Source organism: Callorhinchus milii, unplaced genomic scaffold, assembly GCF_018977255.1.
Source record: "Callorhinchus milii isolate IMCB2004 unplaced genomic scaffold, IMCB_Cmil_1.0 Scaffold3, whole genome shotgun sequence".
Taxonomy (NCBI): Eukaryota; Metazoa; Chordata; class Chondrichthyes; order Chimaeriformes; family Callorhinchidae; genus Callorhinchus; species Callorhinchus milii.
Genome location: NW_024704744.1, coordinates 25,516,769 through 25,544,415, shown reverse-complemented (window position 1 = coordinate 25,544,415; position 27,647 = coordinate 25,516,769). Strand labels below are relative to the sequence as shown.

Here is a 27,647-nt window from a genome sequence, read left to right as displayed (position 1 = left end):
AGAAGAAAATGATCAGAGTAGATCATTCCAGTGGGGGAGCTAGCACCAAATCAGAGACAATGGGCCGAATTACCTCTTCTGTCCTGTAAACAGTATAAGATTTTTGTATCTAATCGTTTCCCCCTCTTAGATTCCTGAAATTATGCAATTCGTAATATTTGCTTTATAGTGTTATAATCAAATGAATCAAAATAGCCCAAAGGTACTTCAACTGACTTTTTATAAATTCTCCAAATGCTGAAGTATTGTATCAAGAATGCTGATTTAAAGTCGTGTAGGAAAATTATTCAGTCTCTTTAAACCATCTCCATTTTGCAGTAAATAGACAGCTGCTACAGTGAATGTTCCTTTGCTGCAGTGCTGAACCATCAGCCTTCATCTCTCCATACTTAATAATGGTGTATCAGCAACAATTTATTCAAAGCTTCATCTGTACCTATAATTTGGCTGTTGACATCACTCAGACAGTCATTTATTTTAGGGAGGGAGCCTTCCCTCAGTGCCACAATGCGCATTTAACAAATCGATGAAAACCGTCACCAAGAAAGAAGAAGCCATAATTGCACGTTTACATACATCTTGTCGCAAGCAATCAGGCTGTGAAGTTAACAGAATGGCACATTCAGATGTGCCAATTCCCAAACTGCCCAACTCAGGAGCGATGAGCCAGCTGCATCCTGCAGTTCCTGTGTTTCTTAAAGTCACACTCCCCACAACAGCCAAGGCAAGTACAGAAACAGACGGATTCTGACTGCCCAAATAAAATGAACAGCAGGCAGGTTTGTGGAGATCGTTTTTTTAAAAATCAAAAGTGCAAAGAATGGAAAGTGGACTCCTTGCAATTTCACATTAAAAGTAAAACGTTTATTGAATTAGTGCAGGTTACTTAATTTAAAGGATAAAGCTTCACAAACGGGGTTCCAGAGCCTGAATTGTTATGATTACCATAATAGTCTGCACCTCAAGTGGAATAACAACAACAGCAACAACAAAATTACATTTATAGAGGCCGTCCCAAAGCACTGAACAGTCAGGTGTCGGGGCCCGAGCATGGGAAAGGGGGGATGGTGTAGGGGTGAGGGAAGGCAGAGAGGTGGGAGGGAGACCAAAGGCACGATCGAAGAGAAGGGTCTTGAGACCGGCCTTGAAGGAGCCAAGGGAGAAAGCGAGGCGAAGGGACCGTGGGATGGAGTTGCAGAGTGTGGGGGCAGAGAGGCTGAAAGCTCGGCCACCGATGGTAGGGCGGGTCGGTCGGGAGACATGGAGCAGACCAGAGCCCGCTGAACGGAGGGAGTGGGCAGGTTGGTAGGGAGTTAACAGGTCAGAGAGGTAGGAGGGGGCAAGACCATGGATGGCCTTGAAAGTGAGGACGAGGATCTTGAATTCGATCCTCTGGGAAGGCAGGAATGTCATTTTACTATAGAAATAGCTGGAGACTGTGAAGTGACTATTATGTTCTTACTTATGTAAATTCAATGCTTCATAGCAGCATCTTTCAATATTATCTTCTCTTATTCTTCACTTTGTGTCCCATTTACTCAATTTGTATAACTTCACCATTTGCTATTCTAACATCTTTGCTTTGCTAAGGAGGAAATTCTCCTTCAAGAGCAAGTTAGAAATCTGGTTCCCATGTGGAAGTGAGCTGCTTGCAGTCAGCTGAGTAGTTTGGGTCTCTGGATAAGAACGAGCAGGCTTACACCTTGCACATCAGCTGTTTCAGTCTTTCGCATCTTCAACCTGGTAGCACTTTGGGATCAGCCTCAACTACACTACCTACAGGGCTACGTTCTGCACTAACTCCTGCAGCGCTCTGGCAGACGATCTGCTCTTTTATCCTTGGATTCCTCATTTCCTTAATGCATGCATGTAGCATGTAGCCGATGAACAACAAAACTGCCAAGAGAATCCATCCAGAGACTTCAGCCTCTCTGTCCCCTCCCTCTGAAACTCCATCCCAGTCCTTCCGCCTCGCCCCCCCCCCACCCTTGCCTCTTTCAAGACCCGTGTAAGATCCTCCTCTTCGACCGTGCCTCTGAATGTCCTCCTTCCCCTACCCTCCCTGCCCTCCACCCCTCCAGATCCCAACCACTAGCTCGGGTGCGGATCCCTGACTGTCCAGGCCTTGGGACATCCTCCTGAAAGGCGCTATACAAATGTAATTTGTTGTTGTTGTTCATGAGACAATGGGCTTCATAAAGCACTTAGGGGAAAACAGCAGCATAAATCGTTCCCTAATCTAGGAAAAAACTCTGGATGTGAAGTGACACTCTTTACAGGGTCTGTCACGCCAAACTACAAGACTTCAACAAAGAGATAATAGTGGGCCGGAGCTGAATACACTTGGCTTGCATGTTGTACATAAGGTTCCCTTCAGGTTACGTACAATAAGCCCTAAGGTGATCATTTTGGTATTTCTACTCTGCACCTTTTAAGAACCCATAATATTTTTCATAATATATTTTAGAAGATAATACAATGCAACACTTTTACAGAATTAAGTGGCTATTCCTTTCAGTTTCTTCTTTGCACTTTTGCACAGCAATAAAAATGAGCATTATAAAGGCAGACAGTTCCTAGCATCCTATTTATTGTGTCTGAGGAACAGAAGTCAGCTCTGTTTTGAGAAACCGTGAGGTCGTATTTGCTGTATTTCTTAATGGGATTCCTGAAGAATCTAATTTGCACAAATGGGCACAAATTCTAAAACCTGGAAGAAAGCCATGCCAAGCCACAAAACCCTGCTCTAATGTGACCTACTTCCAGTCAACAGGAATTCTAATGGGATTCCTATTAAGGAATTCTTTATCAAGTGATCTTTTTGACAAATATAACACATATTGACCTCTAAATTTAGGAAATTTCTGATATGTGCATATAGATAGATAAATAGCACTATAGATAGCACTTTTATCAAGCATCGATTCTAAACTAAGATTTTGATACAAGCAAGTAGTGTGTCTGGGGAAAAACTATCTGTGATCCAAGTGATGGATAATAAGCGATTATGAATAGAACTATCAAAATCAAGCATGTTCAGATTACCTTCTTTATGGAGTACTCTAACAATGTTAAGAAGGTAGTACCAACAGGGAACTTCATTCAGCCCAACATAAACTGGAAATGACCGAGTGAGAAGCACTTTGTGACTCTGAGCTTATCAATGTCGTGCATGCTCCTTGCTGGCTTAGTGTGTCAGGACAGAACCCTCCTTGACTTGAGCTCTAGTCATTGACCCAGATACTATTCAGAGAGCATAAGTAATTAATCCACTAGGTGAGAATGACCACAGCTCAATAATATTCAGTGACTTGGGAAACAGCAAACGCACAGAACTAAACTCTAATATACAACTTCAGACGGGAAACTTCAGGGATATGCGGACTTAGCTAAAGACAGACAAGGAGTTAGCATTCACAGGCAAATCAGTTGAAGATGAAGGGAATCCCTTAGAAAAATTACGTGGAACATTCAGGATAAGATCTTATCCAAGTACAGCAGCATAAAAAATGCTCAAATGGATCAAAGAGAAAATAAAAAGGGAGATTAGGAAAACAAGGAAGATTTGCAAAACTTGTAAGGAGAAAGGAGAGGGTGACCATTGAGCTGACTACAAGAGATTAAAGAAAGAGTTTGAAAAATTCTGAACAAAAAGAGGTTTAAAAAAGGGAAGACAAGAGACAATTGGAAAGTGACATAGAACAGAATGTAAAATATAAAGCCAAAAATATATTCAATGTTACAACAATAAGAGGCTAGGAACCGAGGATCAGGAGTAGGCCATTCAGCCCATTGAGCCTATTCCACCATTCTATAAGATCATGGCTGATCTGTACCTCAACTCCAATTATCCACCCTTGTCCCATATCCCTTGATACCCTTACCTAACAAATATCTATCCACCTCAGTCTTGAAATTGAAGATCCAGCATCCACAACCTTTTGGGGGAGAGAGTTCCAGATTTCCACTATCCTTTGGGTGAAAAACTATCTCCTAACTTTATTCAAGGTAGATGTTAAAACCATAAGGGATTCAAATGGGGTTGAAAAAGAGATAGCAAACATATTAAATGAGTATTTCCTGAAGATTTTTACAAGTGAGGAAAACATGACTCCCCCAACATCCAGCAAAGATTGTTTGATCCCCTGGACTTTAACGTAAGTGGTGAGACTGCGATTCTAGATAGCCTCAAGAGGCTCAATTCCAACAGATCCCTTGGGAAAGATGAAGTGTACAAGAGACAAGGCACGATATTTGTGAAGTATTGATAGACATGAGGGAGTATTAAGGGTAAAACATGGACATGCATGTGAAATCAGCGACTTGGGACGTGCTCCTGACGTGAAAGATGCTAATACAAATGTCATTTGTTGTTATTGTTTTTTTTATTGAAAAAGGAAGTAGAAGGTTGTTGTTAGGGGAGCTGTGACAAAATGTCAGGGGATCTACTTAAAAAGCGTCAAAACGTCAAAAGGTACATTTAAGTGATTGCTTCTGGGATATGTACTGGGAGCCCTCCTGTTCCTTGCATATACTAATGACCTAGATTTACAGATCCATTATAAGATAGTTACATTTGAAGATGACACAAAGTTGGAGGAAAGTGTAGATTCAGAGGAGGCAGCAAAAATCTTACAAAGAGAGCTTGACGAACATATATGGGCAGATGGCTGGCAAATGACACTCAATACAGATGAACAAGATACTACATATGGGAAGTAAAAATAGGAAACACAAGTATTCCATGGATGGGATTGAACTTATCAAGGGGGAAGCTGAAATAGATCTAGGGATGTTAGTTGACTCACCATTCACCATGTCAGGTCCACAGCAATCATAATCAGTGCTTTGGTCGCGCTGTACTTGGGAGTATTGCACCCTCCTGGTCACCACCAGAAAAGGGGGCTGCCCAGAGGAGAGCAACAAAGCTAAGAAGCCCCAATATTAGAGGAATGAGCTATGAGCAAAAATTTGACAAGCTAGGGATTTTAAGTCTTGAAAAGAGATAATAATAATCCTTACATTTGGTATAGTGACTTTCAGATCGGGAGAACGTCTCAAGGTGCTTCACAGGCTATACTGTACAGTGGAGCAACTTTTGTAGGCGATCTCAGAGGGAATGCTGTAGAGGTACAGTGATGCCTTGTTATAACAAGATGGCTGGGATCCATAAAATTCTAATCCTGTGTTATAACAAGTTAATTTTGCAGGCAGAAAATAAAGAGGTGGGCAGACAGACAGACTACCACGCAGCTTTGTGAATCATTCCATTCCATTAAACATTTGCTTCTCAACACCACATTCCGTACATGGACACGGACACATCCACTGACCTGACTGATACTCTACATAAGAACATTACTGTGAGACCAGGACAATGCATTTTTGTGGAAAATGTTCATAAATTCAATTGTAAAAATTGCCGATTACTTCACCATCATCTCTGTGCTGAGTGCCCTTTGAACTTGTGTGTCAGCAATTATCACAACTGCTAATGGTCGCTTTCACAGTAAAATCACCAACTCAAAAGAAAAAATAATAATCCTTGCATTTGATATAGCGCTTTTCACGTCAGGAGGACGTCCCAAAGCGCTTCACAGAACACACTGTAAAGTGAATTGACTGTATATTTGTGGGCAAACACAGCAGCCAATTGCGCACAGCAATGTCCCACAAACACTCGTGGATTGAAAATGACCAATTTATTATTGTTTTTGGTTTTGGAGGGATTATTATTAGGCGTGTGGAGTAAGGAAACTTGCCCAAGGTTTCGCCCTGCCAGGAATTGAACTCAGGTCTCTCGCTTGCAAAGCGAGTGCTCTAACCACTGAGCTACAGGACTCCACTCCAAATACCAAGAAGCGATACAAGCAACGGAAATAACAGAACAGAACTTCTGGGATTCTTAAAGTAATCAGTAACCCATCAGTCAGATTTTATTATTTTTTTCTTTCAGAATCTACATTTACACACACATGCTGTAACTCACAACCTGACCCGAGCTGCCCCACCCACCCAAAGAAATGTACTGAAAGAAGGTTCCGATGATATCCACTTGCGTTTGGATTTGTCAAGTATTTGCAATTTCTTGAAGGTTTGTAAAACTGAAGATTTTTCCTCAGAAATAATTCAGGGCAGAGAACGGCTTTAAAACATCGCAGCAGGGTCTGCATTAGATCAAAGACTAGCATTCACATCAGGATGCTGCGGGTTTAAATTAACCAATGACGGAGGACAAAGTGGGGGAGGGGGGGAGCTGCTGTTGTGCTATCATTAAGGAACAACTGCAGCAATGCTCCATGCATTGATTTTCCTAAGGTCAGACAAATGTACTACTACATTTCTTGCCACCTCTCATAGCTTTTTTGCAAAAGGCCAGCACTAATCCTTGTAAAAAGGAAGGACGTTTTTTCACACATTTGAGCGAGGTGTGGTGGGGGCGGGGGTGATGGAGGACGAGGAATAAAATACATTTTATTTTTTAATTGTCTGATTTAAAATGTACTTTTGAGTTTTGACAAAATCAATGAAAGGCAGGTATGCAGGAGATTAGAAGTTTATTTTGTATAGAGAGAGGATTATCAGAATGTAGGTGAGGTCTCAGAGTGGGACCTTGAACAGGTATGTAAGATTTTAAACGGGATTGAGAAAGGAGCCCCAGAACAAAACTTTCAGATGACTGAGACAGTACAAGAGGACACAGGCTCTGAACTACAAGGGCCAATTTCAGGACAGACAACAGGAAGTATTTCTTTACCCAGAGAGTATCTAAAATTGGAACTGGTTACAAGGATACCCTGATTGAGGCCAGGATTTTGGACTCTTTTGAAAGAATACAGCTAGACGCTGTGATGTGTGGATGGTAGAGAAGGTGATCTGGAAGTACGAGATCAAACGGACCGAAGAGCTTTCTTCATCCAAACCGATCTTGTGAATATAAAATATCTAAGCATAAACAGCTGAAGGATAAGAGCATTTTAAAAATAATTTGATAAATACTTGAGGAAAAGTAATGTTAAATGGCACTTGGAAAGAGCAGGTGAATGTGACTAGAGCAGATAGCTGCAGTGGAGGAGTTGGGAATAGATCAGAAAGCCACAGTGGGAGAGTTAGCACCAACAGAGATACAATGGGCCGAATGTGCTGTAAATAACTGATTCTGAAGCACTGAGGACCACAAAATTTATGAATTGTTATTCTGATAGGATGTGGCATAAAACTGCCTCTGTATTTCTTACGCAATTAAAAAGATAGAATATAAACTATAGTCCTGTATTTCCAAATTTACAGATTTATATCCACATCCATTACAGCAGCCAGTGATACAGAATGAGCAGTTTTAGCCCAGAGTCTGAAACCGATCAGACTAGTCTAAACTAATACCGTAAATTGTTTTCCAATCTGACCCCTGTTATTTTTTTCAAATTAAAATAGTGCAGCACTAGCAGTGATGAAATAGATAATAGACTTGCTGCCGAGTTCCCCCCTTCTTTTTAATATATAATGGTCTCTGCAAAAAGTAATAGTAGATTTGTACCAGGTAATAAAATCTACATGCTTTTTCTGCTGTGCAACTGCAACCATAATTGTATACTATTTTCGTATCTGAGAAACAACCGCATCACATTGAAACATCTCAAAGCATGGAGCAACCTCTGGGTACAATATCAGAAGCCTTTATTTGCTTTTATAAGCAAAGGATGACTTTCATCAGGTCTGATGTTTACATAGAGTTATATTTTATGTACAGCACGGAAATAGGCTATTGAGCCAAATCAGTCTATTTATCTTCCACGCTGAAGGATCCTAAAGCAATGGGTACCTAGTAGTAATCTAATCAAGGAGGTTTTGTTGATGTCATAGAAAAGGCTTAGAAAAGTCATCTGAGCCGATGATTGCATTACAGATTACGTTTCAGTGTGTGGTTTAGTCTCTGTTTTGGGGTCAGTTTTTCTGCTGACAGTAACTCTCACAGCACGTGCTGAATGTAGGTGCACTGCATGTCCGCAATGCAGCAGGATACGGGATATTTACATAAGAGGATGAACAAATTAGTGCTGCTAAACGAAAAACAGCTTGTTGCCATGATGCAAATGATCTACCTCATTCTGCCTCGGATTTCTGGTTGTGAGACGAAGGGGGTAAAGGTAAAGATCCCATTTGACCTTAAAAAAAATCACCTCAGATCATTATTGAGACAAGGAATTCGACCTCCAGGTTGCACGTCTCTAAGAGAAGTGTGGAGATTGCTTATATAAAACAAATTTTAAAACAGCAAAATGGTGAAAATGTTGACTCTTTGAAAAACAAAAAAAATGGATTATTTGAAAAACAACAAAACTGGCAGTCTCCAGAGTAGTCTTGGTTAGCCGTGTGGTTGTAAAACGCGGAAACCTATCACTATTCCTTTACACAGAAGGTGGTAACTAAAAACTGGAACAGATTAAGTCCAGGACACAGAACTCATTTAAGGAGTCGATTGTAATGGGAAGCTGGGCTGAGCTTTGAACATAGGTGCACTTGGACTATAAGGTAAGCACTGAATGGAAAGATAAAATCAAATGGGTCAAAGCTTTCTTCACCCAAACCTCTTGTGATCTTAAGGTGCACTGTGTCATCAGATTGCCAACTGCTGCTCTCCAAAAATTCACTCTAAAATATAATAACCATCTAGTTCACCCTCCACCTTCCTGGCAGTCACATGCACATATGTCCCAAACTACCTATGTACTATATTCCATAATGTTATTTCCTAAAAGAAAACCATCTCAACACAGAAACATCACCTTAAACAACTGGAAATATAACAATAAACATCAGTTTTTTTGCCTGCAGTAAGCCCATTGCAACAAAATTTCCAGGAGTATAAAACCAGGACTGATTGCCAACAAGAGAAATACTGAAACTTCGAGAGCAGACCCACACTAACACATAACTTCTACTACATCTACACATCTCAAATCACAAGGTCTCACCTCCAGTGCACCACTCACAACTACTGGGCACCTCCAATCAGTATTCTGTCATATACGACAAGCCCTCTATTCAACATTCTGTTTCTAAAAATTGATACAAAGAGTTACTTGCCTCAGCATAACTAACGAACATAAATGGACATGACAATTCTCGTCTTTCACTAAGAGTATTCTTTGTTTATATAAATGTAGCACCAATACAGAATCAGTTTGTACAGGGAAGCTAGACAGCAAAACTCATATGGACTGAAAATCTAGCAAAAACCCTTGTTGAACAGCCCCCAAAAAATCTACTGTGACAGTCACAAAAGTCATTTTCATATGTTCTCCACACAAGCATATTATGTCCAAACTATTCAAATCAATACTATACCACAGTAGTGTGCTTCAATAATCAAAACAATAATACTGTAACATCAATTGGCTTCACTAGAAAACAAGAGAGCAATCCTACCAACTGTGAAACCCCACAGAACGTTTAAATATATATCATTACCAACGAGTGTGAATCTGCAGAAAGAATTGAGAATCAATTTGAATATCTGCTACTGTCTCTGGTATAGACCTGCCACTAACTTTTACCTCTGGAGTCAAAAGAAAGATGATGAAGATCTCTTCTGACAGCGGACCATTAAACCTTTTTGTTAAAAGATGCCACTGCCTGCAGATTTGCTCTGTAGGAAAATTCATAAGGTCGACAAAAAAGAAGAATGCATTACAATACATGTTGACTACAAATATATTTTAAAAGGACAATGAAAACTAAGGCAATAAACGTAAAAGTGTACTGCATAAATCTATCCTGCAGCTGCAACAGCATCTGCTCCAGGCCAGACTGTCTCTCGTGGCAAGCATGGCAGAGCTACAGTGGAGCTTTTTAGGCAGGCTGTCTTTTGGCAGTGCCAGCTCCAGAGGCTGCCCAAATCATTTTCCATTAAGCCAAGAACAGCCTTTAAATAAATAGTGCTTGATTGAGATTCAAACCACTGCTTCCTCGCAACTCCCTGTAAACCAGGGTGAAAAGATGCACTGGTGCAGAGGTGCTGAGCGGACAGCTCCACAAGATGACTGTACCCAAAATTTAAATATTGCTTGTTCTCAACATCGACTCTCAGTCGAGATTAAAATACTATATCTGCATATCCCATTGAGCAAAATCATAAATATGCCCTTAATTGTGCAGTGAACTGGCAATCCAATGGGATGGGTTGTGTGGGAATTTGAAAATTATCACAAGATTGCAAAAGAGATATGGATGAACAAGGTCCTTCAGCCTTTATTGATCTCATTGTTCCAAAATAGCCATTCCACCAACTTCCCATTACCCCATCAAGCTGTTCCTTAAATGAGTCAAGTGCCCAGGCCTGTACCACCCATCTTGCATACTTCCTTGTATCTGTCCTAAAATTGACATTGGTGCAGAAGAGGGTGCTGTATGGTTGGGGTTGATGATAGCCAGTGGGCTTGGGGGTTGCTGAGTAGAGGTAGCATTTGGGGCAGTAGGTTTATAGGAAGTCATAGGAGCCCATGTTGGATAGGCAAATTGTGCTAATAAATTCTAGAGGGAATTAGATAAGATATTTATAATTATAATCTTTACATTTGGTTCATGTCAGGAGGACATCCTAAAGCGCTGCACAGGATTTACTGTGATGTGCAGTGAATATGTGTTTTGTCGGCGAACGTGACAGCCAATTTGCACACAACATCCCACAAACAGCAATCACCAATTTTAGTTGGGGGTTGTTCATCAGACACCAGGGGAAACTCCCTTCGCTTTTCAAATACTGCCATGGGATCTTTAACATCCACCTGAACAGGCACTCAGGGCCTTGGTTTAACATCTCATGTAAAGGAAAGCACCTCCAACAATACATTGGAGTGTCACCTTAGAGTATATGAGTTCCAAGTACCGCAAAGGGCTTGAATCCACAATCTACTGCAGTGGGCGAGAGTGCTGCCAACTGAGACAGGCTAACACACAGACATTTGGTGAAGAAAACAATGAAGGTGTTTGAGAAATAGAGCAGGGTAGAATAATTTGCTTTTACTTTCACACTCACTAGATGGGCCAGAAAAGGCCTTTTCCAGTCCTGTGCATTCCTATGTAAGAACATAGGGTTACCACACATCCCAATTTGACACCTGACAATGTGGATGGATTCTGAATGGGCAGGCTGCTTGTCTGGAAATGTTTTTTTTTAAAAAATGTAAACTGCACCAACAGCTGTTTTTTTTAAAAAAAACAATTTTTTTCCCCCAATTATTTTATTGCCTTATGATGTGGAGCTATTAATTGTTGCAGTTGGTAAGGTTTTCATTGAGGTTGAATCATTAGGAAGGTAACTCTCAGTAATCAAACCATAATCCCAACGCCTTTTCCTACTCCTATCACACTCACTATGTGGTGTTAGACTTGGCACCTCTAACATCCCATTGCTAATTTGCCCTTTGACTCCTTCCTTTGAAGGAGCCAATTGGATCCTTTCCTGGACAGCTGATCTGCGAGGTCAAACCAGTGACCTTCCTCCAACATGTAAAGAGGAAATTGCCTCTGACACACTTAATCTTCCAGAGGAGAGGAAGCATCAAACTTGGCTTGCACTGTGCATCAAGTGAAAAATGTCAATTTAGCTCCCAAATGTCAGTTGGCCACCATTCAGTTTCATTTTACACTCATGCCAGAAAATGGAAACATCTGTTCGATAGTGTCCTTATAGCCATCCTCCCTTCTCTGCTCTGAAACAATCGGCTGATACAGTTTGCTTAACTCTTCGCTGGAAATTGCAATAAACTCATACCAGGAGGGAAGCAGCAGGAGAAATGAATGAAGGTCACGTGTGAATCGCCACTGTATCAGAAAGGAAATCAATGGAAAGTTTGATCAACCACAAAAGCAGCTCAGGTTTCTTTGAATTCTAAGAACCTCTTTCAGGTTAGGTTGCTGAAATTATTCAGTTCAAAACGCTTCACGAACTGAAGATTAATCCGAAGGGTTTTTTGGTCAGCCAGGTGTCTGACACATGCAGAAACTCATCACCATGTTTAAGAGTATCCAAAACAAACTGCGAGTTCCATGCATCCCACCTGGAAAATCCAAAGAATGTGGTGCATTCCTTGCTTAAAGTTGTGAGTCTGACCTACAACTGACTGCTTATTTAACAAATCACAGGCAAAAGCAATGTTTATTTCAGCTCAATTGGAATCTTTTTTCAAAAAGGGCAATTATAAGATGCATTAGGATAGTGGGTGTGTTTTAAAACAAACTATTGTGTCCAATTCATTTTCTTTTTTTCTAACCTGTAGCTCTGCTCCTGGTTCCCAGTCTCCTCATGTTGGAATACCGTTTCAAGGATGCTGGAGGCCTCCAATACCAGAGACAAAAATATATCAATATAAATAGGGGCAATATTACATTCGCTGTTCATGATAATGTTGAAGGGATCATTGGTCCCTTAATGTTTTTACCTTATGTGTAATATCTATGACCTAAATTTGCTGACATCTACACTGGCTATCATTGAACACATAACCTCCAGAAACAGAGATATGAGATCTTTGCAATGTCAGAGCATGGAATGATAATAATAAAAATCCTTGCATTTGATAGAGGCCTTATCACATCGTTGAGACTTCTCAAAGTGCTTCACAGAATATCCTGTCAAGTGAATTAACTGTATAGTTTGTGGGTGAAATGCGGCAGCCAATTGCACACAGCAGTCTCCCACAAACAATTGTGGATTTAGTGACCAAATTATTCATTTTAGGGAGGAAGGATTATTACCCCTGGAAAGCGATCTGTCAATTGATGCACAACCGGGTTCCCACTAACTGCTATGTAAACAGAAGCGTGTGGGCTAAGGAAACTTCCCTAACGTTTTGCCCTGCCGGGAATTGAACCCGGAGCATCTCGCTTGCGAGTCAAGTGCTCTAACCACTACACTGCGGGACTCGACATAGCATACGCTATCTAGAACAAAAACAGAAGTTGCTGGGAACACTCAGCAGGTCAGACAGCATCTATGGAGAAAGGAAAGCGAGTCAACGTTTCGGGTCTGATCTGACGAAGGGTCGTGGACCCGAAACATTGACTCACTTTCCTTTCTCCATAGATGCTGCCTGAACTGCTAAGTGTTCCCAGCGACTTCTGTTTTTGTTTCAGATTTCCAGCATCTGCAACATTTTGCGCCTTGATAATCTATCTAGACACTGGTGTTCTGTTCTGTGCTTTACAATAGGGTTTTACATCAAGTAACCTGGATACTAAGTAATCAGATAATATAATATTAGAACAATAATAATCCTTGCATATGATATAACACCTAGAACATCAAAAACGTCTCAAAGCACTTCACAAAACTTCTGTAAAGTGTAGTGACTGTATTTGTAATATAAGAGTCAATTTCTGCACAGAAGTGTCATTTCAATAATCTGCAGAATTGTTGACCAGGACACTGGGAGAAACTCCCTTCTCTTTGATTAGTGTCATGGAATCTTTAATGCCTATCTCTATGGGATCTCGATTTAACATCTCATCCAAATGACAATCCCTCTAATGATTCAGCATTCCGATTACTAGACTATTTGCCAATGCTGATATGAGGCTTGAATCCACAATCTTCTGATCCAGAGGCTACCAACTGAGCTATGCTGACATCAAATACAGTATGTTTTAATACATGTGCAGAAATCCATCTCTGTTCTGGTTCAACAATCACAGAAATAAAACACTGCAATAACTACAACAACAGCTTGTACTTATATAGCGCCCTCCAAGCAGGGTAGTGCCTCAGAGCGCTTAATAGTGGCGGAGCCTGACTACGAGCCGCGGGTTGGGGGGGTGGGGGCAGGAGGTGGCCGTTAGCACGGTCAAAGAGGAACGTTTTCAGGCGGGACTTGAAAAAGGGGAGTGGGGGCAAGGCGAAGAGATTGAGATAGAGTGTTCCTGAGTTTTGGGGCGTAGTGGGATGGTGGAAGGGACAAGCAGGAGGCCGGTGCCAGTCGAGTGGAGGTGATCATTCTATACCAATATATGTGATCATTCAACACCAATGAGTTAAACTGTGTCTACCAGATTCCAGACTACATTAACATTAAATTGCTGCCCCTCAAAAACAACATACAAGCCCTACACAAAATATTTGACTGAAATCCTCCTCTTCACAGGAGTTAGTCTTATATTAATAATAATCCCTCAAGAAAAAAATAATAATAAATTGGTCACTTCAATCCACGACTGTTTGTGGGACACTGCTGTGCGCAATTGGCTGCCACGTTTCACCCACAAAAGTACACTTTACAGTATATTCTGTGAAGCGCTTTGAGACGTTGCGAAGATGTGAAAAGCGTTATATCAAATGCAAGGATTATTGTTAGTAGTAGTAGCAGTAGTAATTATACAAGTGTTCTAATGTTAATTTATCACCAACTCTAAGTTAAGCAATTCAGTGGAGCGCAACATATAACATATAACAGTGAAAATTAAACAGCTTTGTGAACCAAAAATTACCTACTTGGCATTGTGACTGGGGTTTAAAATTCTACTGATGATAAATATATGAAAATGGCCTGCAAAAGACACACTGAGATATAAGCCATGATTTAGGGGGCTGCAGCATTAATGAAACAATGTACTCATTAAAAGAAAAGATTACATTATGGACTCAAAAAGCTAATTATCAACACCCGGTGGACATCAAATTATGTGGGTAAAACAGACCAAAAATGTATCCTCCGAGACTCATTTTCTTATGCATGTAGAAAAGCATTTGCTTTGTGCTAGATAGATCATTAAAATAGTTGTATAGAGTGCAATTTCCAGTTACGTATTATTTGATTGTCCTTTTAAGTAAACTATATAATTTAATTATTGTATATAACTAGTAATAAATCAGAAATTGACTGTAGTCAGTCTGTTGGACTGGGATCCTGCTGAATGTAAGTGATGCTAGCATGGTGGTATTAAAAATTACATGCAACAAAGTACTTATGATAGATTTAACAAAGTCTGCAGAGTAATAAGAATAATAACTTTCATTTATATTGCACCTATCATGTAAAAATAAATGTCCCAAAGTGTTTTACAAAATAAATTGATTAGAAATGAAAGTGAAGATTGCTACAGGCAAATGTGGCAGCTAATCCATGCCATCATTTGAATTTAATAATAATCCTTGCATTTGATAGAGAGCCTTGTAATTGTCAAAACATCACAAAGCATTTCACAGGATTTACTGTAGAGCACAGTGACTGTATTTTGAGGCAAACCAGCAGGCAATTTACGCACATCAAATTGGGGGTAAATTTGAATGAGGAGATATAAACCAAGATAATCAGGAGAAAAATTCCACATTTCCTTGAAATAGCAAAGGCAGGGCTGTTAAATTATTTACTAGTAGTTATTGAATTGCAAGAAAACCACATTCAGAAAAAGGCAGCTTGACATATTTCAGTCGGCGGTTTTAGTCTCCGAATCTACGAAGGGTTTAATCAATGGAGAAAATGTCATTTTACACAGTTAATGCCTCGAAGGCTCTTCTATTACCTCTCTTGCACCATGAGGGAAGATATAAAAAAAGCTTTGTTGTCTGAGTGCTAAGTAACCATTCTTTCACTGCTAGACTCCAAGCTCTCTTTGCATTGCAATCTTCCAACAACAGCTTGCATTTACATAATCATGTAGGCTGTTCTCAAAACACTAGGTCTCAAGAGCGTTTTACAGGGAAGGTGCCAGTGGAGAGGAGTGGAGGAGGAGCCTGACCATTGGCACGGGTGAAGATAGGTAGGTTTTTAGAAAGATTTTAAAGACAGATAGACGAGACGAGGCAGAGGGATTTAGGAAGGAAATTCCACTGAGTAGGGGCTGGAGCTTGGCCCTCCAATGGTGGGACAGAAGAGGAGAGGAATGCACTGCTGGCACGAGTTTGATAAGCGGAGGGGATGAGCGGGGAGAGAGAGGCGAGAGAAGGTCACAGAGGTAAGGAGGGGCCATTTTACTGTTCACCATTTGGTTATGGTCAATAGTCCTATGAATTATCCTCTTTTATTCCTTTCAATTTCCCAGTGGGCCACTCTATACATTATATCTTTTCCATGCATTCTCACCATATCAAGACCAAAACTTAGCACATTGACTCCAATTCCAGCTAAATCTTTCTCAGGAGCGCAAGACTGTTAAATGGTATCCCTCCCTATCTTCCCTTCCTGCTACAATCTGCATTCATTTTAAAAACCAAGCTTGGCGCGGCCACTTTTTCTTGACCTGCTCTCTCTCCTGCTCCTTTCTAACCTCTGGTGTTGTCCAGCACTAAGGACTTGCTCCCTCACTTATACATATTTATTAAACAAAGAGGTGAAAAGTAGTTACCACCAAAATTCCACCAAATAATAATTGTGCAAAAATAATTTTAAAAAGGCCAATATTATGATTAATAGTAATCCTTACAGCTGGAAGATGAAGCAAATCGCTTCACAGGATATACTGTAAAGTTGGAGTGACTTTTGTTTATGTTTTGTGACCAAACACATCAGCTAATTTTGTGCACAACAATATCCCACAACCAGAGATTAAGTAAATTACCAATTTTATTTGGGGGATTGTTGGCTAGGACACCGAGAAAAACTCCCTTTTCTTTCCGAATAGTGCCATGGGACATTTAACGTCCACCTGAATAGGCTGATGGGACCTCGGTTTAATGTTTCATCCAAAGGATAGCGAGTCCAACAATGCCAAACACCTCTAGCAGTGCATCAAAGTATCAGCTTAAACTATATGAGTTCCAAGTCCCTACACGGGGCTTGAACTCACAATCTTCTGACTCAGGTGGGAGTCCTACCAACTGAGCCAGGCTGATAGACATGTATTAGCCATATATTGGAATTCATTATTAATAATAAAAATAATAATCCTTGCATTTGACATCGGGCCTTTCACCTCGGGAGGAAATCTCAAAACTCTTCACAGGACTTACTGTCAGGTGTAGTGACTGTGTGTTTTTGTCAGGAAATTTCTCACCATTTGTAACTCATTCGTCAACAACAACAACAAAATTACATTTTTATATAGCGCCTTTCACAACAGGAGGACAGCCCAAGAAGCTGGACAGTCAATGTTTCGGACTCGAGCTGGGGGTCAGGATTGGGGAGGGTGGAGGGCAGTGGGGGAAGCAGGGTGAATTTGCCTCCTACAAGAAAAACAGAGAAAATACAAAAAACATTTTTAAAATGTGATAAATAAATGAGATAGAGGGCTCTGTCCTAGTGTGCAATGGTTTAAGCACAGTTTCACCGCTTAGCAGATCCTGCACATATTGCTCCCATCATTTTATAAATGCCTGTATGTCATGAAACAATGATGGTTATTTTATATTCAGCCCTTTCAATCAATGCTACAAAATTGAACTGACCCATTTTAGCAATAAAGCTGAGGATTGGCAAGCTCAGGTTATTTTCCCCCGGGGAGGGGGGAGGCAAAGGTTCATCTAATTGAGATCTCCAAAATAACAGAGGGAATTTCCAAGCTAGGTAGGTAGCAAAGGGCTCTTCCCTCTGGCAAATAAATCCAGAACAACAGCAACAACTTGCATCTATACAGGGCCCCTCACACAGGGTAGCTTCCCAGAGTGGCTGAGCATGACCCTGAATCAGGGGGAGGGAGAGGTCACTGTAGACACGATCGAAGAGGAAGATCCTCAGGCATAACCTGAAGATGGGGAAGGAAGGGGCAAGGCGGAGGGATGGAAGAAGAGTGTTCCAGAGGACACAATGTTAGAATCAGAGCTAGAGCTGTTGAAAAATAAAACTAGAAAACGTTTCTTCACATAAAGGATGTGAAATGTATTCCCCCAGAATGCCATTAATACAGAATTAATTGAGGTGTTTAGGAGGGAGTCAGAAATATACTTAGGAAGGAAAGGTATTAAGGGATATAGAAAGAACCAAATGGCCTATTTCTGTGCTTTACGTTCACAAAATTACTTTTCTGCTAAAGCTTTTGAAGCATTAAGACCACTGGATTTTCTTTGCATGCTTCAACAGTAACATTTCCCCCTCCTGAGGCTCAACAACCAAATTAGGCTTCCGTCTACACTGCTCTGATCCAAGGAACTGGATAGTGAAGGGTTTGCATCTGACCCGAGGAGAGGTGTTGTGGGTTAATACAGCCTTAGTTTGCTCCTTCTACTTGGGGAACCACTTCATAATATTAACTTTGTGCCTGACATTTGAGAGACCAGTTACAAGCTGAAACTTCTCACAAGTCCAAGTATCCAATCGCTCAGTTAGTCCACTAAATACCTGCTCCACCGTGTTGCTCTTTCCATACTTTACTCTGCCTGGACTATTATGGTCTTTTTATAGTTTGATCCTGAATTGCCTTGCCTGGTTTCCAAATATCTGTTTTTATCCCATCATAAAACAATCCAAGTTTATTAATATTAACATGCATTTTTTATATAGCACTTTAGAGATTCCCAAGGTATTTCTCTTAATTTAAATGTTCTCTCAATAAATAGATTTGGAGCTCAAACTAGAGGACTTAAAATATAAGACAGCCACTAGAATATCTAATAGGGAGGTTAGGAAGAAAGTCTTCAACCAGAGGGTGGTGAGAATGTGTAACTCATTGCCGGAAGCTGTGGTTGAAACAAAATGCATCAAAACAGCAAAAATATATTTTGAGAAACTTGATGCAAACATGATGGAGAAGGAAATAGAGGCGCGTGGGTGAACGGAATAGGGACTTGGGGCTCGTGCAACGTATAAACACAGCACAGACTAATTGAACCGGACAACCTGTTTCTATGCCGTAATATTCTATATGTAACTCTATGATGACCTAGTAAAAGATGCAATAGATGCATCCAATGTAGTAGAGTAGATTTTATCAAGATTTCAAGTTTAAAACCTGTTCTGGGCTGACTTAGCTGATCTGAGCCAGTGAGGTCCCTCAATGCTTCAGCACTAGCTGAAAAGTGCCCATCTGCAGATGTTGGGGGAAGTCATAATACCCAGAACACTCACTGCCTGGGCTCATATATGAAGAATAGTTATTTAGGCAAGGTGTAGACCAGAGGGATATAGTTGTCTTTGGAATGACAATCCAGCAGAAGGCAACGTCCACATTAAAGAATAGCTGTTAAAATATTGTGACATCACTTTAAAATCTTAATTGTTCTCCTCAATGTAGTTAAAAATCAATGGTAGCGAAAACATTACTGGATTTATTTAGGTTCTTCTGGTAAGATAAGTCTGTGGGCAATGTGGTGGAACATACTCATTAGTACAATTACTTTACAGTGAAATAAATCCCAAAAGGCATAAAAAAGGGCAAGAAGTTGGACGAACAACTCACAATATTGTACTCATTTCCAGAAGACTTATTTTCTGCTGTGATAGAGCTTTTTATTAACTTAATGAAACATACTGCAATTTCTGCATCCAAATGGCAACATCCAACCTCAAAAATAATGTTAAAGAAATGCTGTGAATATTTTTATTTCTGATAGAAAGAGGTCATCCAGAAACAGCTGCGTCTCGGGGAATTTGTCTCATATTGCTATTTTCTTTTGTATATTTTCTATACCCCTAACTAGAGCAATGCCCATAAACAACATATGAAATGTGGAGGGCAAAGGAAGTGGATGCAAGATGTAACTACACAGGAAGTGGGCATCTGTTTCCTCACAATATCTTAAGAAAGCAGCCTTGCATAGTAGAACCATATTATTCATTTATGTAAATATCAAAATGGAAAGGCTAAAGCACTTATCACACAAAAGATTTCACACAGGCAGATCAGTTTGGCAGATCTTACCTCTTTGGTCATACTTTCGGTCAATTTACCCTCCCCACTCAATCAGCACCCACACCCAGCTTGGGTGCCCATTCAGCATTGTCACTTTGAGATGTCCTTGTGAGGTGAAAGGCACTATATAAATGTAAATTGTATTATAATGTATTAACATATTGACAAAATAGCATTCCTAGCGCATTATTCACATTGCAATTTGTATTAGCAACAGCACGGTAATATGAATTTCATCTTTATGCTCAAGGACAAAGTTGTTGTGAGTCTCTTTGACAAGTTCCAATTTGCTACACAAATAAGTAAACATGGCTTCAGGCACACACCATCAGTAAGAAGAACAAATGCCTTTCCACAATATCCAGGCCTCACTTCCCTTCCCCCTCGTCATTTAGTTTATATGCAATATAATTTAATTGCCAACTATGTAGCACAAAACTTGTCCAGCAATGATTGCCCTACCCTTTAGGACTTGCAGACCTCCATGTTGCCTCAGATTAACTATGGACTTGTCTGGCTTTATGAATTAGGTCTCCTCAGATGTAGGTTAGCTCCGGGGTAACTCACACTTACGTCTTTCCTCCCCATCCAAAAAAGATTTTTAACTTCAGTACACATTTTATCGACCTCAAAAGTACAATGAGCTGTGTTCAACCACTATGGTTTAAACCCCAAGCCCAAAGACACTACTCAAATGACTGAACTACCCATGTTATTAGAGTATAATAATATAATAATTTACATTTAATATAACATCTATAATATTAAAACATCTGAAAGCACAGAGAATTGCTTTGAAGTACAGTGATTTTTTGGGGGGCCAGCCGAGTGTCTCATGTGGGGCCTGAACCTACAGCCTTTTGTCCCAGATGTGAGTGTGCAATAAACTGAGCCAGACTGACACCTAACTGGACAAAATGGTCACAAATTCTACATCCAGTGTTTGTACCATTCTTTGTTTTTACAAAATGGCAGGGGGGCTTCAGTCTTGTTGACATTCAACTGGAGAAAATTGGCTCTCATTCAGAACATAGTGACTGACAGACAATCGGCCAGGACAGCAGTGGTCTTGGTGTCTACAAGCTACAATTTTTACAAGAATACAAAGTAGTTCTGTTTTCACTCCAATCGCCCTGACACCTCTGCCTCAAAAGAGAATTGCAAAACAACAAACAACCAATTACATTTGTATAGCGCCTTTCACAACAGGAGGACACCCAAGGCGCTGGAAATAATAACACCTGGGCTGGTAAATTATTACTTTTACACTAAAAAGTTACGACTACTTCATATATTACCTTCATTTCAAGAACTACTGGATTAGAGGTTGTATGATCTCCAAGAAATACATAGCACAGGCTCCATCAACCCCATTGCACCACATTGCTAGGTGGAGGAATTCTACAGAAGGTACACTGTACATAGAATTCCAGTCAGTAGAAATCATCCCTTTCAATTTACCCCATCAAACCAATTCATTACTTTGAAAACTTCCATTTTGCATAACGTTCACACAAGAACTCAGGTTCTGCAACAAGCAGCCTTAAAACCTAAAAAATTATGAAGGGTTTTAATAGACTTAATGGGAAGAAAATATTTTCACTGAGTCTGTGACTAGAGGGCATCAATTTAAGTTAACTATCTTAAGTTAAACCCTAATTTAGGATAGTTAGCAAACAAGCAAACGGGGAGGTTATAATTTCTTTCTTACAGAGTGGTTAGGATATGAAATGCCCTGCTGGAGTAGAGGTTAAGGTAAAATCCATATTAGCTTTCAAAAAAGTAACTAGAAACTACAAATCCCTTCACGCCTTGGTATCTCCCTACCTTTCTGACCTGCTTTCTCCCCACTCCTCTACCTGCTGCCTCCGCTTGGCTGGCTCTGGCCTCCTGCCTGTCCTTGTCACCTCCACTCCACCAGCGGCAGCAGAGTTTTCAGTCCCCAATCCCCTGCTTTCCCCCTTCCATCCCCTCTTTTAGATCACGACTGAAGACTTTCTTCTTCAACCGTGCTGTCAACATCTCCGCTCCCACCCCCGCCCATCGCCTCCCCAGCTCAGATTCAGACTCTGCCACTGTTAAATGCTCTGAGACACTGCCCCGCGTGAAGGGCGCTATGTAAATGCAAGTTGTTGTTGTAAAATACTTCAAAAGAGGTCAACTACAGGGCTAGGGGAAAAGCAGGTAAATGGGACTGAAAGAACTGCTCTTAAAAGAGCCAGCACATAACTTTCTCCTATCCTGTACTTTCTATGGTTCTAAGGCAGAGTAATCACGAGTGGTATGGATGAAGGATGCCCTTCAGTCCAGTGGATCTCATCTTTCAAGAATACCCACCTTATCATTTACCATACACCACCATTAAAGAAATCCAGTGTCCTGGATTTCCTTAAATAAGTCCAGTGTCGTGATCTCCATCACACTTCCTCTTAAGCCAATCCACTCCTTAATAACCCATAACATAATCATCTTCAGAAGAGGACTATGGTGTTATCAGGGGTTAAAATCCATGAGCTGTGTTGGGCCTGGATTCAATCTTCTTCCTGTGAAAGTTAATGATTGGATTCTGGTTTGGTTCCATATCCCACCCCCGCTGAGTGCCAGGCTCTGTTGGCATTAACAAATTCTACTTTCAAATACAGTTACTTTCACATATAGATAGCTGATAGAAACAGTTTTTTCAGGTGGAAGCAAGTTTTTGAGATTTATGCTTATTCCTGATGCAATTAGTAAACTCTGAAACTGAAGTCTGATTTAGAAGCAATATTTTTCCCACACCAATTCTTATAGTGTAGAAAAATCGATTGTTAGCATGAAGAATGTTAGAAACATAGGAAGCTTATAGCACAGGAGGCCACTCAGATGTATATATCTATCCTGGTACTAAATTATCTACTGTAGCTTTTTACTCAATGCCTGCTCATTCCTTGCACCCTTTAATTTTTTTTTCTCTCCCTCAATTATTTGTGTAACTCCCTTTGAAAAGCAATTATAGACTCAACTTCAACATCATTTGTGGTAAGACATTCCACATCTAACAACCCTTTGTGTAAAAAGAAAATTCTTCAAATTTCCCCCTTTTTTCCTACTAGTGACAATTCCTCTTGTTAAGGAATCAGCCGATCAATAGAAATTGTCCCTCTCAATTTAACCTATTAAAACCATTCAATAGTTCTAAATCAACAACATTTTGCATGACGTTCACTAAAGAACATGTTGCATACTGAGACAATAAGCCTTAAAAAAGCCTTGTGGAGTTCAGTGGCGTACTGGTTAGAGCACTTGCCTTGCAAGCAAGAGGACCGGGGTTCGATTCCTGGGCAAGGCAAAATCTTAGGCAAGTTTCCTTATTCTACACACCTCTGTTTACCCAGCAGTAAGTAGGAACCCAGTTGTTAGTCGATTGGTGGATCATTTTTGTGGAGATAATAAGCCCTTCAAGAAAAAATAATTTGGTCACTCAATCCCCGACTGTTTGTGGGACACTGCTGTGCACAAGTGACTGCCAAGTTTCACCCACAAAATAGTACACTTTATAGTGTATCCTGCGATGCGCTTTGAGACATCTCGAAGACATCATAAGGCATTATATCAAATACAAGGATTATTATTATTCTTATTAAAAAAAATCCAAAAGTTAGTTCCAGGGTTCATCCTTTAGTTCAGGTCGCATTTACCTCACACCACTGACGGTAGCTCTGACCTTGGCATCAATGCCCTATGGTAAATAAATGTACTTATTTATTTGATTGAGGTGGCAGTGTTCCTTCCAGAGGCACCAGACAGCTTCCAACTCTGGAGAAACATGAACTCATATAGTCTAAGCTGACACTCCAATGCAGTGCTGGAGTGGTGGGGGGGGGGGGGGGGTGGGGGGGTGAAGTTGCAGTGACAAGCATGTCATCCTTTGGATAAGACTCTTTAAATCAAGTCCCTGTCTGCCTCAATTTAAAGTCTTTGGTGGACATTAAAGATCTCATGGCTCTACTCGAAAATAGAAGGGAGTTTCTCCCAGTCTCCTGGCCAACAATCCCCAAATAAAATTGGACATTTGTTTCATGGCTGATTGTGGGACATTGCTGTATGCAAATTGGGCTACTACGTTCACTGACAAAAACACAGTCACTCCACTTCACAATAGTCAATGCTCCAAATTGTGAAGCGCTTTGGGACATCCTCCCGCTGTGAAAGGCTCTATGCCAAATGCAAGGGTTTAAAAAAGTTTTGGAGCATTGTACTTCACACAGAGAATGGGATTTATGTGGCATTGGATCATCCAGGGAGGGGTGAAGGCAGAAGATGTCAAAAAAATATTCAAGTGGAGATTAGATAGCTATGTGGCAAAGAAATCGATTGAGGTGTATGACACATGGTCATGTGGGATTTCGTTTTTTTGCTAATTTTATTTTTTTAAACTTTGGAATTGGCCAGAATGTCAACACTTGTCATTTCCATTCCCATGCAATCCTATGATCAATTTTCTCCTCCTGCACTAAATTTTCCACTTTCAGGTATGATCACAGGGCAACATTACTGCCAGTCACGGTCAAGTCTACAGCCCCAAACCATCCACCCTCCAAGAGGCAGAATTAGCATAGCATTGGGAAACCTCAACCAAATACTGAAGAAAGTATTTGTTCTGTCTCACAATGCTTAAATGTTGCACAGATTCCTTTAATTGGTACCTGAGGTAAAGAAACAGTATTTTTCTTTCAAGATTTTTTTTCAATAAAACGAGACACTCTTTTTAAGACCTACGTGCTGTGTGGTCCCTAAGAGATTTTTGCACTACTACCCCCTGCCTCTGCTTAACTTGCTCAGGCCTCCTCGTTCACCAGATCGTCTGGCCCACCATTGGCAGTCGTGCTTTCAGCCACCGTGCCCCAAAGCTGTGGAACTCTCTCCCTCAATCATTTCACCTTGGCCCTCTTTCCCCATTTTCAGGTCATGCTTGAAGACCTTGAAGGCCTATGGTTGCCTTCCCCCTCTTCCTGACTCGCCATTTGGCTCCGCCACTGTTAAGCGCTCCGAGACACCATCCAACGTGAGGGGCGCTTATAAATGCATGTTGTTGTTGTTGTAAGAGATGCCACTCATAACCACCGCCTAAGAAACTTAGATTTTATAGGACTTTATGTTGTAATGCCTCAATGCTCTTACAAGTAATGACTGTCTAGTTAGTGATTGGCTTTTGCAGGCAAACACAGTAGCCATTTACACAAGCAGGCTCCCAGAAACAGCCATGAGGTGAATGACCAATTTTATCTCGACTGTTGGCCAGGACACCAGGAGAAACTCCCTTTCCTTTCTAAATAGTGCCACGGGATATTTGACATCCACCTGAACAGGCGGTTGCTAAAGATCCCAAATGTATTAAATGAAAAATAGCCTCCCTTACTGAAGAGATGTGGATTTACATAATTATGATGTAACAAATTTATTCTAATGATCTACTGCTTACATTAACATATTTGTATTGAGTAGCATGACCTAGAATGGCTGAATGGTGGCCTGTAATATGATGAATATAATAGCCAACATACAACCATACCACTTCCACCGCAGGATCTATCACTGCTATGTCCCATAACAAGTCCCATAACGAGAAAGTTAACAAAAGTTCTTTAAATTGTCAATGTTCTGAGCCAAGGCAAATGATGGAAAAGTTGTGCACCCACTTTTGTCCCACCACCACTTCAATTTAATGAAAGTAATTTGTATTCAAGGACATCAGTTAGTTAAATCAAGAATGTCAAAGAGCCATGACCTTTAATCTGTGTAACTTTCTCTCAGAGGCAGAATCTGAGTGAAAATCACAACATTTTCACAACTCCTGACACCACCCTGGGTCACACTTGTTTGCATAACACTTTTGCCATACATCAAAAATCTGAGAATCTGGAAATATCTTTAAAATAATAACCACTACAAAAGTTACAATAAATGTCCAATATTTTAAAATAAGTTTAAAAAACAGATACACCGTTTATTGAACCTCAAAGTGCACCTCAAATACCAGCTCAGTGGAGATTTTTGAGCACCATATTCAACAACAATTTCATTCTCATTAACCTCAAATTGAGCTTCAGTGTTGATCAAGACTAATTTATTCACTGAAACAAAGGTGAGGTAATGCTGTTACAAATGGTTCAAGATATTTTGTGCAGTGCATTTTATCTCTTTCATGAATCTTTACAATTCTGTTCTGTTGAAGAAAGAAAAAGGAATAGAATTCAGGCCCATTCCATTAATTTGTGTGTAAACCCCTTTCAGCAGTGCTGGGCAAATATAACTTTTTAAACCAGGTGCTACTTTGTAAGGTATGTACTTCCCAGTACTATATTTACACCAACATACAGTGTGCACATCATTTGAGGGTGCATGCATTACCATCAATACTCATTCCCTGGGGCACGCACATTAACCATTTTTCCCCACACATATTAAATCGTTCCCTTCCACACAGCTCAGAAACAACTTGCCAACAAGTACAGAAGAACTCTCCGCCCATCCACTTAGAGGTGAGTAGAATTTCACACAAGCCTCACACCCCTGGGAAAGCAAAGTGCCTGAATGGGATGATGAACGGAGAACTATGGGATTTTAATCCAGTAAAACATGCAGCAAAGTTAACAAGGCAGCCCAACAAATGGCTGCCAATTTGCACAGATGAAAACAGAAAAAGACTGCATAAACTCAAAAGTGATGATTTATCAATGAGATCTGGCATTTACACACAGAATTCACATCACTTACCCATAAAGCTCCACACTTCCACCTTGTACAACGTTTTTAAAAGTTTCACATTCAACCAGTTTCTTTAAAATAAATGTTGAATTTTAAAAATAATCCCAATTTTCACATCCTCATAATTAAGATGTAGAATTCCGTGTTCAGTAATTTACTTGTTGACTAAGTTCAAAAAGTGATTTCTGGCTTCTTTGAAATCTGTATGGTCAGTAATGATAGGGTACAAGCTTAAGGAAGAATTAAAGCACTTTTTATTGTTTATAGATTTGAATGCAGGCCTTTAAGGGCGAAACTTTTGAGCAAAAAGGGAACCCACGTCTTTAACCTAATACCACCACAACCTTACGATAAACAACATACAAACAGTGCACTCTTTGTTCTTGGCAGCAAGCTTTTCTTAAGCAAATCAAGTCAAATACCTATGGAGAAAATACTGAACGCATTGTCGATCTCACTACTATACGCATTTCCTGAAAAAAGAGAAAAACCCGTAATGTTGGAATTTTTGACATGGATAGATGTCTACAGTGAATGTTGGTCCTCATCGCTCTAACTGTTGCTAGGACATATTTGCGTTCGGAACCTGCAACAAACAGAAGAAATTCCTTCTTTACCCTGTCTGTAATAATCCATCGCCATCTTCCCACACAGCGCCTCTGAAATCCATCCAAGCTGTCTGACCTGCCTCCGTGAATGTACGCAGCCAATAAAAAAAAATCAATCAGTATAACCAAGTCGGCACGTTCCCCTACAGTGAAAGAAATCTTACACTTTGAAAACGGAAAACAGTCACAGGGTAAAGCAAACGGTCAGGGCACAATTAAATGGTCGCACTAACCATTCATTCACCGAGTCTGTGAAAACAAAAGTTCAAAGTTTCGGTCCTGTAGCAGTCATTTTGCCCCCATGGTATTTCATTCCTTAGTGGGAAAGGGAAGGGGGGTGGGGGGGGGGAAACACAACACAGCAAGCAGACAAAGGAGGTTATTTCAATTCAGCAGTGCCAAGTCCTGCCTGCTTTTCTTTTGCACTCTCTCAGCATGGCACTCTTCCCGAGCAGCCTTGGCATCGCTCCAGCCAGTGCCAGTCTGTCTAATCCAGCTCCCAAAAGGTACCTT

The 27,647-nt window shown here is 40.4% G+C and overlaps 1 protein-coding gene across 2 annotated transcripts in view; it reads right to left on the bottom strand.

The window, feature by feature from the left end:
* msra (methionine sulfoxide reductase A) overlaps positions 1-27,334 on the bottom strand; it is a 190,856-nt gene extending 163,522 nt beyond the window's left edge. The window contains exon 1 of one of the 2 annotated variants that reach the window (XM_007904467.2): positions 27,144-27,334. In XM_007904467.2, the coding sequence (XP_007902658.2) occupies positions 27,144-27,168 (25 nt within the window). In that variant the 5' untranslated portion in view covers positions 27,169-27,334. The remainder of the gene's footprint in view (positions 1-27,143) is intronic. The other variant, XM_007904469.2, reaches the window with a different exon arrangement.
* Positions 27,335-27,647: the final 313 nt, after the last annotated feature.